At 39.9% G+C, this 15949-nt stretch overlaps 1 protein-coding gene across 1 annotated transcript in view; it reads right to left on the bottom strand.

Moving 5' to 3' along the window:
• Positions 1-15949, bottom strand: part of CNTN4 (contactin 4) — a 406008-nt gene that overhangs the window by 80804 nt on the left and 309255 nt on the right. The window contains exon 12 of the mRNA XM_052644373.1: positions 13920-14047. Coding sequence (XP_052500333.1) covers positions 13920-14047 — 128 coding nt within the window. The remainder of the gene's footprint in view (positions 1-13919; positions 14048-15949) is intronic.

The following is a 15949-nucleotide window of genomic DNA, read 5'->3' as shown; positions in this document are numbered from 1 at the left end:
AGTTGGTGTCAAGATCATTTAGGTACAATTGATAGAACCTGTTTTCTTTGCTTTAAAAAAGAAAAATCAAAATATTTTTCTCTCTACGGTCCACAGTTGCTGAAATGGGATCAAAAGTGTTTCAGGGATTGCTTCTTAAGAAGTGCTCTCATCTTCTCTTTCACATGTATTTTTCCTGAATGTGCTGAGGATTTCCATTCCTCTCATACATTAGATAAGTGTTTTCTGCCTGTAATTACCTTTACATTTTTTAACCTGCTGAACTCTGATTCATTTTTTAATTCCCAGTTCAGTGATCACCTTTACCCTAGTTAGTCACTCACTCCACTTTTTTATTCCTTCCACAGTCTGAACACAGTCTATTTCTTGGCTCTTGTTAATAGTATCCACCCTTAGACTGTGAGCTCCTAGGTTTTTGACCTTTGATGTATGTAGGCATTCTTTGCGGAACTTACTAAAAATGAAAATTTCTGGGTTGCACCCCTGGAGGGTTTTGTTCATCAGGACAGGGGTCCAGGAATGTGCATTTATTAAAAACAAAACTCTAGGCAATTCTATTGCTTGTGGTCCAAGGCCCACAGCGTCTTACAGGGGGAGAGATGGCTACATCTTTTACACCTTTTGACTATTTCCTCATATCCGGACTGCATCAGTTCAGTTCAGTTCAGTTCAGTTCAGTTCAATTCAGTCGCCCAGTCGTGTCCGACTCTTTGCCACCCCATGAACTGCAGCACGCCAGGCCTCCCTGTCCATCACCAACTCCCAGAGTTCACTCAGACTCACATCCATCGAGTCAGTGATGCCATCCAGCCATCTCATCCTCTGTCGTCCCCTTCTCCTCCTGCCCCCAATTCCTCCCAACATCAGAGTCTGTTCCAATGAGTCACCTCTTCACGTGAGGTGGCCAAAGTACGGAGTTTCAGCTTTAGCATCATTCCTTCCAAAGAACACCCAGGACTGATCTCCTTTAGAATGGACTGGTTGGATCTCCTTGCAGTCCAAGGGCCTCTCAAGAGTCTTCTCCAACACCACAGTTCAAAAGCATCAATTCTTCAGTGCTCAGCTTTCTTCACAGTCCAACTCTCACATCCAGACTGCATCAGTGTTCCTATATCGTCTATATTGGTTTTTATAATTGTTTCTTTTGTCTTAAGCATCAAAACGTATTAGTACAAATAGCATTGTGACCATGTGACCAGATGTTTTACTTATGCTGTGGGCAAAGGCAGTAGAGGCAGATACATATTATATGAGAGGAGATGTGGGCTAGGCTTATAAGAGTATATGCGGAAGAGACGGCACTTCTGATTGCACCCTTAGGATCCTACTGTTTCAGGTAGCCAAACTTTACTTATATTGCAAAGCAGTTCTACTGCTGAAAAGAGAGAAAGGTGAGGGGGAGTTAATATGATAATAGGTGACATGTTTTCCAGTTCAGGAAATTTTCAAAGCAGATGTTGCTAATCTTCACTTAACAACATGTCTTGCACACTGATTATAGAACTGCTATAAGGCCAGGTAAGAAGCCCCCATTGCTCTAAATGTTCTGCTTACATTTCTTCTCCCATAACCAGTAACCTACTTTCAGCTCTTCAAATGGCTGCATAAAAGAGACAACCATTTTAACCTTTTAGAAATGGATCTCGCTAGAGTAAATCAGAGAGAGTTGATGGAAATGTTAATTAACTTGCTTTCATCTTGGTCAGGTTCTGTATTTAACCTGAAGGCCCACACAGTCTTTCCGAGGGCTTTCTTAGATTTGATTGCGAATGACAGCCAGAGAAATTCAATCATGGTTTGGTGAGGTGACAAGTTTGGGAGGGCACTATTCCTCCTGCTTCTGGCGCAGAAAACAGATGCCAAGAAAGGAAGGTAAGTGAGAGTCACTTATGAATTATTCTGATATATCTCTTTTCTGGTTCAAGGTTTGTAATAGACAGAATTTTCCTTTTCAAAGTTGGGAACCAACTCTTGGATTCCCCCATGGGGCTGCCTTTAAAATACAAGAAGGATGAATTGAAACACACACACACACACACACACACACACACACACACACACACCCCCTCTGCTTATGAGGGAATCATGTCCATAATAAAGCCAGTCTGCATGACAAAACATCATTCTCAAACCCCACAGGAAGCTCTGATATTTAGGAACAGAAAATAAAAGTGCTTAATTTTACTTTCCTTCTTATTTATAACACAATTAGTCGCTTAATCCATTTAGCATTAAATCCATTTCAGCATTGGACATTATAAAAAAGTAAACTCAGTATAGGTGAAAACAAACCACATTGACTCTGCAACATTTTATGACTAAAAAAATCTCAACATAAACCATTTCTTTCCTTCAGTAGGGGACTAGCTCTGTGGCAAGATGGAAGAGGACAGATGTAACTTTAAAAGATGTACATGAGAAAGAGAGGGATTTTTATTTATGTATTTGAAAAATATACAACTTTAATAATGCTGGGCATGTGTTCAGAAGTGGTGGCAGAGGTAGGTCAGAGATCCATGCTTTTTAATATCCACCTCCTCTCAAGTAAGGGTTTTATCTCATTAATAGCTAAGTCATACTGATTGTAAAACAGCCGAAATAAGGCAATTAGTATGGACTGTGACAGCCGTGAAGAATGAAACATGTGAAGTTTTCGGTGCAAACCAGATGGATATCTTCAATATACTTCTTATTATCTGCTTGTGGTAATAAGTTCAATTAAACTGAATCAGTACAACACAAGTCTCTTTGAATTGCTGGAAAAGAAATTAATTATGTGCTTCACATTTAATGAAGCCAAAGAGTCATATTCTGTTTGCATTCTTTGTTTTGTTTATTTTGACTGGTAAGCACTCACTAGGAAATAAACCATTCATTTCATTCTACAGTAGTGGTTTTTTTTTCCCTTAAAAGAAAATACTTGGATCAAGCGGGTTAAATATCACTAGTAACAAGGTTTTCTCTATTCTACAATGTCTAGAAGAGAAGGAGAAAATAAGATGTATTCTCTGGGTGATTTTGACTCTAATACCTGACCATGTACAGGAATTCTGACCTGAGGGCTTTCTTTTTTTAATTTCCTTACAGAGATCACTCATGTAAAACTATAAAAAAATGATTACCAATACTCATATTTCCATTTATAGAATTAACAGTCTTTAACATTTTCCCCATACACCTCTAGCCCTTTTTCCCCTCTAAATATACATTAAGCATTTACCCCCAAGTAAAATATTATCAATACAGCTAAAGTCCTTTAATATAACCTTACTCCATATCTCCTTCCTCACAAATTAAAATCACAAGTTAGCACTTACGCTGAGCATTGTATTTTTATGTTTCAACATTTCATGGTATTATTTTTATTACTAATTCTCTATTAAATCATGCTATATACATTATATAAAATACATTATATGAAATACTACCATATGTATTATTCTTTAATTTGCCTGCAAGTTTTTTGTCAACATAATGTACAAACAACGTAATGAACATTTTTGCAAGTCCATCTCAGAATACGTATAATTTCCTCTAGAGTAAATATCTCAAATAGAATTGCTGGGCCAACTTTTCTTGTTCATATCAGTGTCTATCCCAGGTCACATTCCTACTTAAACTATGTGAGTACTATTTTCCTTCCATTCTTACTAACGAATTATTTGGTTAGATGTCTAGCTTTTGGCAATCTTATATGTAAAGCCGTATCACACTGGTGCTTTAATTTGCATTTCCCTAATTACTAATGTGCTTAGTCACTCAGTCGTGTCTGACTCTTTGTGACCCATTGGACTGCAGCCTGCCAGCTCCTCCGTACATGAAATTTTCTAGGCAAGAGTACTGGAGTGCCTTCCCTTTTCCAGGGAATCTTCCCAGCCCAGGGATTGAACCTGTGTCTCCTGAATTACAGGCAGATTCTTTATCTGCTGAGCCATCGGGGAAGCCCTGATTATTAATGAGGCTGACAATTTTTCAAAATCTTGTTAGTCCACACTATGCATTTTATATTAAAGGCAAGAACATGAAAGCTGCCTTCAGCATGAGGCCTTCTTAGGGAAGGGCAGGGTTGGCATAGAGAAACACAATAGTTAAGGAATTATGACTTTCCTCTAGACCAAAAGTGGAAAAATGATGGGCAGGATGGATTCAGGGTAGACTGCCCTGGCACACAGTCTTAATACATTTAAATCTCAGCATTATAAAAGGAGAAAAGCTCTTTTACAGAGAGGATCAGGCAAAGAATGATTATATCCATGATTGATATTGCTAAAGGCACTTTATTTGCTAAATCTATGTGGCCTTCATTAGGGCTCATAAGAATCTCAGGGGAAGTAATTATGCTCTGTTTCATAAAAATCTGGGCTTCATTATTTGGCAGAAAAAGAGTTCTAGGTTACGTCATGGTCAGTGAACAGAGGAAGCGTAAGAGCCCAATCACCCACCCTTTCTTTAGGCTTTTGCTAGTTGAGTTGTGAAGTGAAAGTGAAAGTCCTTCAGTTGTGTCCGACTATTTGCAACCCCATGGATATAGTCTATGGAATTCTCCAGGTCAGAATACTGGAGTCAGTAGCCTTTTCCAGGGGATTTTCCCAACCCAGGAATTGAACCCAGGTTTCCTGCATTGCAGGCAGATTTTTTACCAGCTGAGGTACAAGGGAAACCCAGGAGTACTGGAGTGGGTAGCTTATCCCTTCTCCAGTGGATCTTCCTGACCCAGGAACTGAACTGGGGTCTCCTGCACTACAGGCAGACTCCTTAGAACTGAGCTATCAGGGAAGTCCCACTATTTGAGTTAGCTGCTGCAAACTCTAGAGTGGTAGGTCTTCTCAGATCTAATAGGATCTAGTACTGAAATGTTCTGACCACTGTTCTACCAGGGGATCTAACGTAATTAGCATTCTGCACTTCTAACAACAAACTTTTCCTTCCTACTCTAAATGCCTTGGGTCAGAATTTGTGCTAATCCTATTAGAAAGACCCTTAATTATTGCCTCTAAATAATTGGTTCCAGTGGAAGACATCTAATTAGGTAGAAATGTATTCTGTTATAAGGGCCCAACATTAAGAGCTTTTGTTACGTGTTAGTAGCAAAATGTCATTGCTGATTACTGATTTCTGATTGATCCCCAGTCAAATATGGAAAAAGCCTTGAATAATTTTACATAGAAGATGTGGGCTGCTTCAAACTTATTTTCAAAAAAATTCCAATTGAAAAGACTGCATTATCGTGTCAGTCATGCCATGCATGGAGAGGCTGATATTTTTCAATTTCCTATAGTTAAAACAGAGGAACAATTTTAAATAATGCACTGTAATAATGTTGTAGAAACTCCTTCTATTGGTAAGAAAATTCCTTTTTTCTGCAATCTGTATTATTGGATAGCATCTTGTCTTCTAAATATAAACAAACATTTGATGGAATAGACAATGAGCACTAATTCTGGCAAGGGGACAAATAATTAAATGTTCAGGAAGCCAAAGAACACTTTCACTTTGCAGGGTTAGAGAATGAGGACACAAACTAATTCTGTATTAGGAGCATATGTGGTCTTAGTTAAATACTACTAAGAACCCTTTTCCAGAGTGTACCTGATCTGAGCTCCCTGCTACATATAGCAAATTTCCAGGGATATCTAATTTTACACATGACACAGGCTAGTAAAGTAATGCTCAAAATTCTCCAAGCCAGGCTTCAGCAATACGTGAACCGTGAACTTCCTGATGTTCAAGCTGGTTTTAGAAAAGGCAGAGGAACCAGAGATCAAATTGCCAACATCCAATGGATCATCAAAAAAGCAAGAGAGTTCCAGAAAAACATCTATTTCTGCTTTATTGACTATGCCAAAGCCTTTGACTGTGTGGATCACAATCAACTGTGGAAAATTCTGAAAGAGATGGGAATACCAGACCACCTGACCTGCCTCTTGAGAAACCTATATGCAGGTCAGGAAGCAACAGTTTGAACTGGACATGGAACAACAGACTGGTTCCAAATAGGAAGAGGAGTACGTCAAGGCTGTATATTGTCACCCTGCTTATTTAACTTCTATGAAGAGTACATCATGAGAAATGCTGGGCTGGAAGAAGTACAAGTTGGAATCAAGATTGCCGGGAGAAATATCAATAACCTCAGATATGCAGATGACACCACCCTTATGGCAGAAAGTAAAGAGGAACTAAAAAGCCTCTTGATGAAAGTGAAAGAGGAGAGTGAAAAAGTTGGCCTAAAGCTCAACATTCAGAAGATCATGGCATCTGGTCCCATCATTTCATGGGAAATAGATGGGGAAACAGTGGAAACAGTGGCAGACTTTATTTTTTGGGGGCTCCAAAATCACTGCAGATGGTGACTGCAGCCATGAAATTAAAAGACGTTTACTCCTTGGAAGAAAAGTTATGACCAACCTAGATAGCATATTCAAAAGCAGAGACACTACTTTGCCAGCAAAAGTTCCTTCTAGTCAAGGCTATGGTTTTTCCAGTGGTCATGGATGGATGTGAGAGTTGGACTGTGAAGAAAGCTGAGCACTGAAGAATTGATGCGTTTGAACTGTGGTGTTGGAGAAGACTCTTGAGAGTTCCTTGGACTGCAAGGAGATCCAACCAGTCCATTCTGAAGGAGATCAGCCCTGGGATTTCTTTGGAAGGAATGATGCTAAAGCTGAAGCTCCAGTACTTTGGCCACCTCATGCGAAGAGTTGACTCATTGGAAAAGACTCTGATGCTGGGAGGGGTTGGGGGCAGGAGGGGAAGGGGACAACAGAGGATGAGATGGCTGGATAGTATCACTGACTCGATGGACGTGAGTCTGAGTGAACTCCGGGAGTTGGTGATGGACAGGGAGGCCTGGCGTGCTGCGATTCATGGGGTTGCAAAGAGTCGGACACGACTGAGTGACTGAACTGAACTGAACTGAACTGAACTGAATGTTTATGTTTCACTGACAACCAAGGAGGACATCCCTGGTGGCTCAGAGGGTTAAGTGACTGCCTTCAATGCGGAAGACCTGGGTTTGATCCCTGGGTGGGGAAGCTCCCCTGGAGAAGGAAATGGCACCAAGAGGGGTGGGGTAGGGTAGGAGGTTGGAGCGAAGTTCAAGAAGGAGGGGACATATGTATACCTGTGGCCGATTCATGTTTATAAACGGGAGAAATCAATACAATATTGTAAATGAATTATCCTCCAATTAAAAATAAATAAATTTAAGAAAAAAGAACCCCTTTTCCTAACAAAGATAAAGTACAAATTTACTTTTTCTTAAAATACAAGTAATTCTGTGCACTGAATAAAAATTGAAATAAAATAAATATATTTACATATTAAATTTTTTAAAAACTTAAATGAAATTTATTTGCTAAGAAACATTTAAAAACCCATGTGAAATCAGTATAAAATTTGTATAGAGAGCAACCAAAACTAAAAATAGAGCTACCATATGACCCTGCAACCCTTCTCCTGGGCATATATCTGGAGAAAAACATGGTCTCAAAAGATACATGCACCCCAATGTTGATTGCAGCACAGTTTGCAATAGTCAAGGCATGGAATCAACCTCTGTCAATCCACTGACAGAGGACTGGATAAAGGAGATGTGATAAATATATATAATGGGATATTACTCAGCCATTAAAAAGAACGAAACAATGCAACTTGCAGCAACATGGATGGACCTAGAGACTGTCATACTGAGTGAAGTAAGTCAGACACAGAAGGAGAAATATCATATGGCATCCCTTATATGCAGAATCTAAAAATAAATGACAGAAATAAACTTATTTACAAAACAGACTCACAGACTTAACGAATTTATGGTCGCCAGGGTGGTAGGACTGAGCGACTTCACTTTCACTTTTCACTTTCATGCATTGGAGAAGGAAATGGCACCTATTCTAGTGTTCTTGCCTGGAGAATCCCAGGGATGGGGGAGCCTGGTGGGCTGCCGTCTATGGGGTTGCAGAGTCGGACACGACTGAAGTGACTTAGCAGCAGCAGCAGGGTGGAAGGATGGGGAAGGGACAGTTAAGGAGTTTGGGCTCAGTATGTGTACACTGGTATATGTAAAATGGATAATTTAATAAGGTCCTACCATATAATACAGGGAATTCTATTCAATGTTATATAGCAGCCTGGATGGGAGAGGAGCTTGGTGGAGACTAGACATATGCTTGTGCGTTGCTGAGTCCCTTTGCTGTCCACCTGAAACCATCACAACATTGTTACTCAGCTATACTCTAACATAAAATAAAAAGTTAAAAAAGAGAAGGGATTAGAAAGTTTATTTTTTTTCTGTAAAAAACTGAGTAGCAAATACTTCAGGTTTTGCTGGTCAAGAGGCAAAACTGAGGATAGCTATACATTACATGGTCTCCCCTCGTGGCTCAGATGGTAAAGAATCTGCCTGCAACGCAATAGAGGCGGGTTCTATCCCTGGATCAGGAAGATCCCCTGGAGAAGGGAAGGGTAACTCACTCCAGTATTCTTGCCTGGAGAATCCCACGGACAGAGGAGTCTGGTGGGCTATTACATGGTCTCTGTCTTGACTATTCGACTCTGCTGTTGTACAGACCCAACCATCATCAATAATGTAAACAAGCGACATGGCTGTATCTCACTAAAATCTGATTTACGCACACTGAAATAAGAACTTCATAAAAATTTCTACATATCTGAAAGTATTCTTATTCTTTTGATTTCTTTTCAACCAGCAAAACACAGGGAAGCCATTCTTAGCTACTGCATTATACAAAAATAGATGGCTAGCTGAATTTGGCCCATAGGCCATAGTTTGCCAGTGACTGAAAATTCAGTCTTTTTAGACTCTGGTGTGTATGAGGACCAAGTGGGGTGTTTATTAAAAATGTATGGTTTTCACATCTCATCCTCAAAGATTTAGATTTGTTACGTTAAGGGTGAGGCAGTAGGGATATGCATTTCTATTAAGCATTCCACTGAATTTTCACTTAGTTGGTAGCATGTTCAAAGTTCTTTGATGTAGGATAGAGCTTCAGATGGTAAAGAATCTGCCTGCAATGCAGGAGAACCGGTTTCAATCCCTGGGTTGGGAATATCCCCTGGTGAAGGGAATGGCAACCCACTCCAGTAGCTTGCCTGGAGAACTCCATAGACAGAGGAGCCTGGCGGGCTACAGTCTATGGGGTCACAAAGAGTTGGACATGACTAAGTGACTAACACTTTCACTTTCTTTCACTTTCAGGGGTCCTCAAAGTATGGTCTGGAACCACCAGCCAGAGAGTTAGTTACTCAAGGTCACTTTGGATGTAGTTCAGCTAGATAACAGCACAGCTTACAGCCCTGCATTTCATTTTGAGCCTGGGAGGTGATCAATAAGATCTAGGGTAGCTATTACCATAGTTATCTTGCTGAATTATATCCAAGACAAACAGAAGTCACTCTTCTTGAGGACTGCTACTTAAAAATACCTGTGATAGGAAGCCTGTACAATAAAGACACTGCCTCATGCATGTGAGTTAAATGGCATGCCTTTAACTCTGCTCTAGAGATAAAATTGAATTAGTAAGTACAGTACTGCATGGAAATGTAGCCTGCCTTCCATCTAGTTCTTAATGATGTTCACAATCACTAAAGCACATCTTCCATGAAAGGTCAAATATGATGCTTTCTGTTAGGATTCAGAGGTCTGACTTGAGAACCGTTCTTGCTTAAAACAGTGACTCAAAATTCCAAATAGACGCTAACTAGCTAAAAAAAAAAAAAATCAGTCAAATTTAGAAATTCAGATGATGGGATGATAATCAAGAGCCCCCTGGGCACCTGTCAGAATCCTGCGGTTTGGAAGCCCGCTGGTGCATAATCTGAATATTTATCCATTCTGTGGTCGTCTGCTAGAGATTTATTTTAAACCTGCTGTACCTGCTGCAGTGGATCTGTTCCCTTCTCCCCTTTTCCCCTGCCGGCTTTACTTACTGTCCCTATGCTTGACAGTATCTTCAGCTTCTCTCCAAAAAAACTGGTGTAGGGGGATGGAAGAGAATTGGATCTTAAAAGCATTGCTAATGACAGAATTATTGCAAAAAGGTTAGAGAAGATGTTGTCTGATGCCTGACCTTCATGGTGTTTTAATCCCAGATACTGGAGGAGATCAAAACGAATATAAGCACATTTTAAGGTTAGAGCATAACTTCTCTGATAAACCAGTCCCTTTGTGGATCTCTAAATTGAATTAAGATACAGCGCTCCATCACATTTCAGGCTATTTTGCTACATTTACATTAAAGGTGTAAGGCTCAAGCATTTTGATGTGTGATTCAAGACCTGGCACAGTTCATGTGGAGTTCAGAACAGTTTTGTCTGCCTTTATCATGCTTTATGAGGCAGATTTCTAAACTGTATTTCTCCGTTTATGTTAATGTCCTTCTCAGCGGCCTGGCAGTCTGGATGCCCCTCTGCACGTGTGCGCGCGCGCGCGCGCGCACACACACACACACACACACACACACACACACACACACACACGCATACTTCCCATTAATGCAAATGGGACTCAGAATCAAGCAACAGGAAACAAATATACTCTGAAACATCTCTTACCCAAGTCACAGGGTTAACGCCTGTGAGCGTGTTAACCAAATAAAGCTCATTTTCTTTTTTTCCCCATCTCACTTGGGAGAAAATATTAAGAATCAGAGGGGACTTCCCTGGTGGTACAGTGGTTGAGGAGCCTCCTGCCAATGTGGGGGACATGGGTTAGATCCCTGGTCCAGAAAGGTTCCACATGCCTAGGAGCAACTAAGCCCATGAGGCACAACTACTGAGCCCGTCAGCTGCAACTACTGAGCTAATGAGCCTAGAGCCCGTGCTCCTCAGCAAGAGAAACCACCGCAATGAGGAGCTAGAGTGCTGCAAACAAGCACACCCCCCACTCACTGCAGCTAGAGAAAGCCTGCACTGCAACGGAGATCCGGTACAGCCAAAAATAGATAGATAAATACCTACACAAAACAAAACAGAAAATTAGACGGCCTCTCTGGGAAAAGTGACTACAGTTGAACACCCACAGCCAAGCCTGGAAAGAACTCTGCTTTGAAACAAAGGAATTCACCCACGATCAGGTGGGGGACATGCTACTTTGACAGCACGGTTTCTGCCTCCAGATCTCCGCTTTCCTCTTTCCACAGGCCACCGGGCTCTTTTGGACCTGCCCTTCCTCCTTCTCCATCTATTACACAATCTCAGGGCTCATTTGCCTCAGCATAACATGTCTCCACACAGGCAGGTGTGTACTGCCCCTGTTACATGTCCCTCTCCATCCTTTCCCTTAAAGTCCATTAAAACTCTCTTATGTTTTAGTATGGAAATGGAAAACTGGCACTAATCACAGCTTCCAGTCTTTGTGTACCACCTTCATAACCTTTTGTACATCCTTTTATAATAATACAAACAATATTTCTTTAGAAATATAAATATATTTTAAAAGGAGTTTTTAAAAAATCACTGCCATTAATGAAAAAGTAACATTTTTCTAATACACGTGGAAAGATATATATATATATAGTTAGTAAAAATAAACAAAAAATATTAACTCTGAATTGTCTAAAATGATCTCTTATACCATACATGGGGAAATCATTGTTTAACATGTTAACTGGAAGGCAAGAAATGAAGTGTTAAGTTTCTTAACATAGGTAGAAGTTACTACTCAACAACATTTATATCCACCCAAATAAGGAGGCGATCATGGCATATCTTGGGATATCATTGGTGTATCGCTAAGCTTTGCACCATAATTCAGTATAAGCAGAGCAGCAGGGCAGTCTCTGCAGGCCTGTGAATGGTTTTACCTTGGGACTGGTGGTACTGCTGGAAGAGGAACTCTAATGGGAAAGAGAGGAACTTTTGCCAACTATTTTGAGAGCTGAAGAAGTCAAGGCTTATAGGATGGATGCCAACCAAACACAGGGCATAATTTATTTCTACATGTGAAAAAAAAACCAGTTTTAACAATATATAGAGCATATATATGGCGCCTGTGCTTAGGTAAACATAGACTTATGTCTGATTCTTGGACTTACAGTTTTCTATCTGCACAGACAAGTATGTTTATGATAAAAAGCCTTCCCTAAATGGCAGTATTTTTCAAACTTATAATGATTCCAAAATATGTAAGTAGTTAATTTTTAGCTTTCTTCATTAAATTAAAATAGAGTCAAACATTCTTTCTGGGATATTTTTATTTGCCTTAGACTATCTTACTTCATAGCTAATCAGGTCTTAGCTATGCTATTAATCATCTCTGAAACCTTGGGGTTCCTCCTGGTTCTAGGTCATCACTAATTTTCCTTTGTAATTGAGAAAGCTATACATTAGTGAAGACACTAGCTGAAATTTTGCTATGCCAGTATTATCTAAACTTTTTTTCTTTGCCCTATAAAACAGAGTGAACACACAGTCAGTCACATACCTATGCTATTGCTCCAAATGAATAATTAATAGATTGAAATAGTTGAGTCAATATAAGCATAGATTTATGTCTGACTCTTGGACTTACAGTTTTCTATCTACATAGACAAGTATGTCTATGATAAAAAGGCTTCCCTAAATGGCAGTACTTTTCAAATTTCTAATGATTCCAAAATATGTAATTAGATAGTTTTTAGCTTTCTTTGTGAAAACAGAGGCAAATATTCTTTCTGGGATATTTTTCTTTCCCTTAGGTTATCTTATTTCACAGAGGGAGTTACGAATGCGCAAGGGAGAAATGATAAATACACTGTAACACATCTATATCTATTATGGAGAAACAGGAAAAATGAGTAAGATTTCCTGGCACAGTAGAAAGAACCAGCAAGAATGCAAAAGCAGGATTCCAGGGTTCACATCTGCTATTGGTGACCTTGAGAAACTCGCCAACCTGAGCTTTATCTTCCTCAGTCAGATCATGGCCAAGGTCCCTTCAATTCAAAAATTCTTTGATTTGGCAGCCAGATATAAAGTGACAGAAATGCAAATGAAATGTAAATTAAAACCTCATCTTCACAATTCTTACTTGGTACTTTCAGCACATCCCATCAAACTGGTGTTCTGTCATCTACTATAAACCACCCAGGTGAAGGAATGTGGAAAATGTTATTTCCTTAAAACCGGCAGGGTTGGCTGGGTGACTGAAGCAAAGCGCAGAGGTGGCCAAAGCCCTTTATGAGTACAACAATCCATATCCACGCCTCTGAATAACCAAGGCAGCTCTTTAAAAAATCTCCAATGTCATTGTTTAAACAATGTTAGCTAAAAACAGTATTTGAGCCATGGGTTTTTAATTTGTTAGCACGGTGTTCCTAGACATGAATTTCAAATCTATAGAGACTTGAAGAAATTTAATTAAAGGATTGAAGATAACATTAGTTAGAATACTATAATAGATACAATGGCAGTGATTCTCAAAATTGTATTGGATGATTCTGAAATAAGATAGCCTTTCTGTCATATTCACGACTGACAGTTCTCTAAGAACTGTTAATCATACCGTGTTTGCCTTGATGGATTAATTTAGCAACACAGTGATATCTGTACATATTAATATGAAGGGTGCCACTTCAATAGGTTACATTACTTGAAATGGCAACACATGTATCAATCTACGTGTTCTCTGGGTTGCTGCTGCTAAGTCACTTCAGTTGTGTCTGACTCTGTGCGACCCCATAGACAGAAGCCCACCGGGCTCCCCTGTCCCTGGGATTCTCCAGGCAAGAACACTGGAGTAGGTTGCCATTTCCTGCTCCAATGCATGAAAGTGAAAAGGGAAAGTGTAGTCACTCAGTCGTGTCCGACTCTTAGCGACCCCATGGACTGCAGCCCACCAGGCTTCTCCACCCATGGGATCTTCCAGGCAAGAGAACTGGAGTGGGGTGCCACTGCCTTCTCTGGTTCTCTGGGTTAGTCATTACCTTTTACTACAAGGTTTCCAGTACTGCTCGCAGTTCCAAAATGGTTAGTGGCTATGCAGGTGTAACTTCCAGCATCTGATTTAGTCACATTGATGATTCTGAGGCTTCCATCTTCAGAAATGGTAATTCTGAAATTAAAGCAGATAAACCCCAAATGGTAAGTTTACTTCATATGACCAACTGGAAAATATTTCTATCATCCTGTCACTTTCAAACTATTAAATCATGGTTACATCACTTGACAGCCTCATCTTTATTTATGATATTTACCTACATACAGATAAATATAATTCGGATGTGTGCTTTATTTAGTAATTATATTACTTTAATTGCTAATATGGTTTCAATGTTCTGTTGGGATAACTGCTAGAAATATGAGACAGGATGTAACCATTCTCTCTTTGGCAGCTATAACCACATTATCCAAAAGGAAAGCTTATTGTAGATTACCGCTCATCATTAAACTGCTGAAGAATAAGAAAGAAAAATCCTTGATGGGCCATGTTATGCATTTTCATTGAAAATGTTTTCTTCCTTCTTGAGAGGCTTAAATTAAATGAGTTATTATTAAGCTTACTTCTTCCTGAAATATGTCAGACAATACACTTTTAATGAGATGCAAGAGCTGAACTCAAAAAATTAAAATATTCCACAACATGGTATGACTTTGGCAGAATGGCAAATGTGGATGGCGCATCTCAGGGCCGGCAATTAGGGACAAATATCTACCACCAGGTGGGAAGGAAGCACTTCCACGGACAGACACAAAACTGGAACAGGGGGACTGGAGGGAAGCCTGTTTGCAGCATGACTATAGCAGAAGGGAAGGGTATGCAGATAAACAAGGCGTACAGCTTGCCTTAGAGGATAGCTGGAGAAATAAGAAATGTACACAGATGGCTTATTCAAGGTAGATGTCTGTTGAATATTTACTGCATCTTTCAAATCTACCCACTCCTGTCTATCTCCTTGGCTCCCCCTTTCTCACCCAACCTACCACAACAGCCTCTTAAATGATCTGGCTATTTCTACTCCTGCCTCTCAAGCGCATCCTTCAGTCAGCGGCCAGGCGGTCTTTTAAAGTACAAATTACGTCACCCCTCAGGCTTACAGATCCTTCTTCAGCTCCACTTTGCACTCAGAACAAATTCTTTCCCAGAACCTATAATGGCCTGAGGAATCTGGCCTTTGCCCTTCTCCTGACTTTGCCCTTCTCATTTCATCTTAATCTTTCTATCCTTCAGTGAGGTCTAGACACACAGGTCTTCTGCAGGTTCCTAAAGCATCTGACTCCCTTCCTGCCTCGGGACTTTTCTGTAATATTTGCTCTCTGTCTGCCTTGACATCAGGACACAGCTATCACCTTCACACTCTCCCGAGACCTCAACTTGTGGATAGTTGTTCCTTATAGACTTTCCCTGGCTTACATTTCTAAATGGATTTCCCTTTTCCTGTTAATCTCGTTTCTGCAGCCACTTAATTTCTTCCCATTCAACTCAATCCAGAAGTTTTCCTTACCTGTTAACCCTCCTATCAGATGGAACATTAGCTTCCCTGAATGCAGGGACTCTGTTTTAGAACTTAATCTCCTGGATCTAGGACATAATAGATGCCCTGTGAGCATCTCTTAAGTGATCGAGCAAACTGGTCCCAGAGGAAGAGCTAAAAATCCTATAGCATGATTTTCAAATAAGATGTATTTGTTTTTGATGCTAAACAGTAAACAACAGTAGTAACCAAGTACACAGTGATTATGCACACTATACTGGAGGGCTTTCATTTTTAATTTATCTTTATGATGATTTAGAATTCATTCCTTGTATTTAAAGGGAATATTTAACAGAGAAACAAACATTTGTGTAAAAAATGCAAAAAAAAGAAAAAAATCAATACTGCTATTGGAATTCAGAATGGCTAAAGCACTTGGCACCAGTACCGGCCTTAACAGAGTCCTTCAGAAAAGAACTAGGATGAACACAGCTTTATTTAATAGAACTCTTGGCTAAACATTTTAAAATCACGATATTTAG

Source organism: Budorcas taxicolor, chromosome 1 (assembly GCF_023091745.1).
Source record: "Budorcas taxicolor isolate Tak-1 chromosome 1, Takin1.1, whole genome shotgun sequence".
Lineage (NCBI taxonomy): Eukaryota > Metazoa > Chordata > Mammalia > Artiodactyla > Bovidae > Budorcas > Budorcas taxicolor.
Note: the sequence above shows the minus strand (reverse complement) of the source record. Positions and strands in the feature narration are given on the sequence as shown.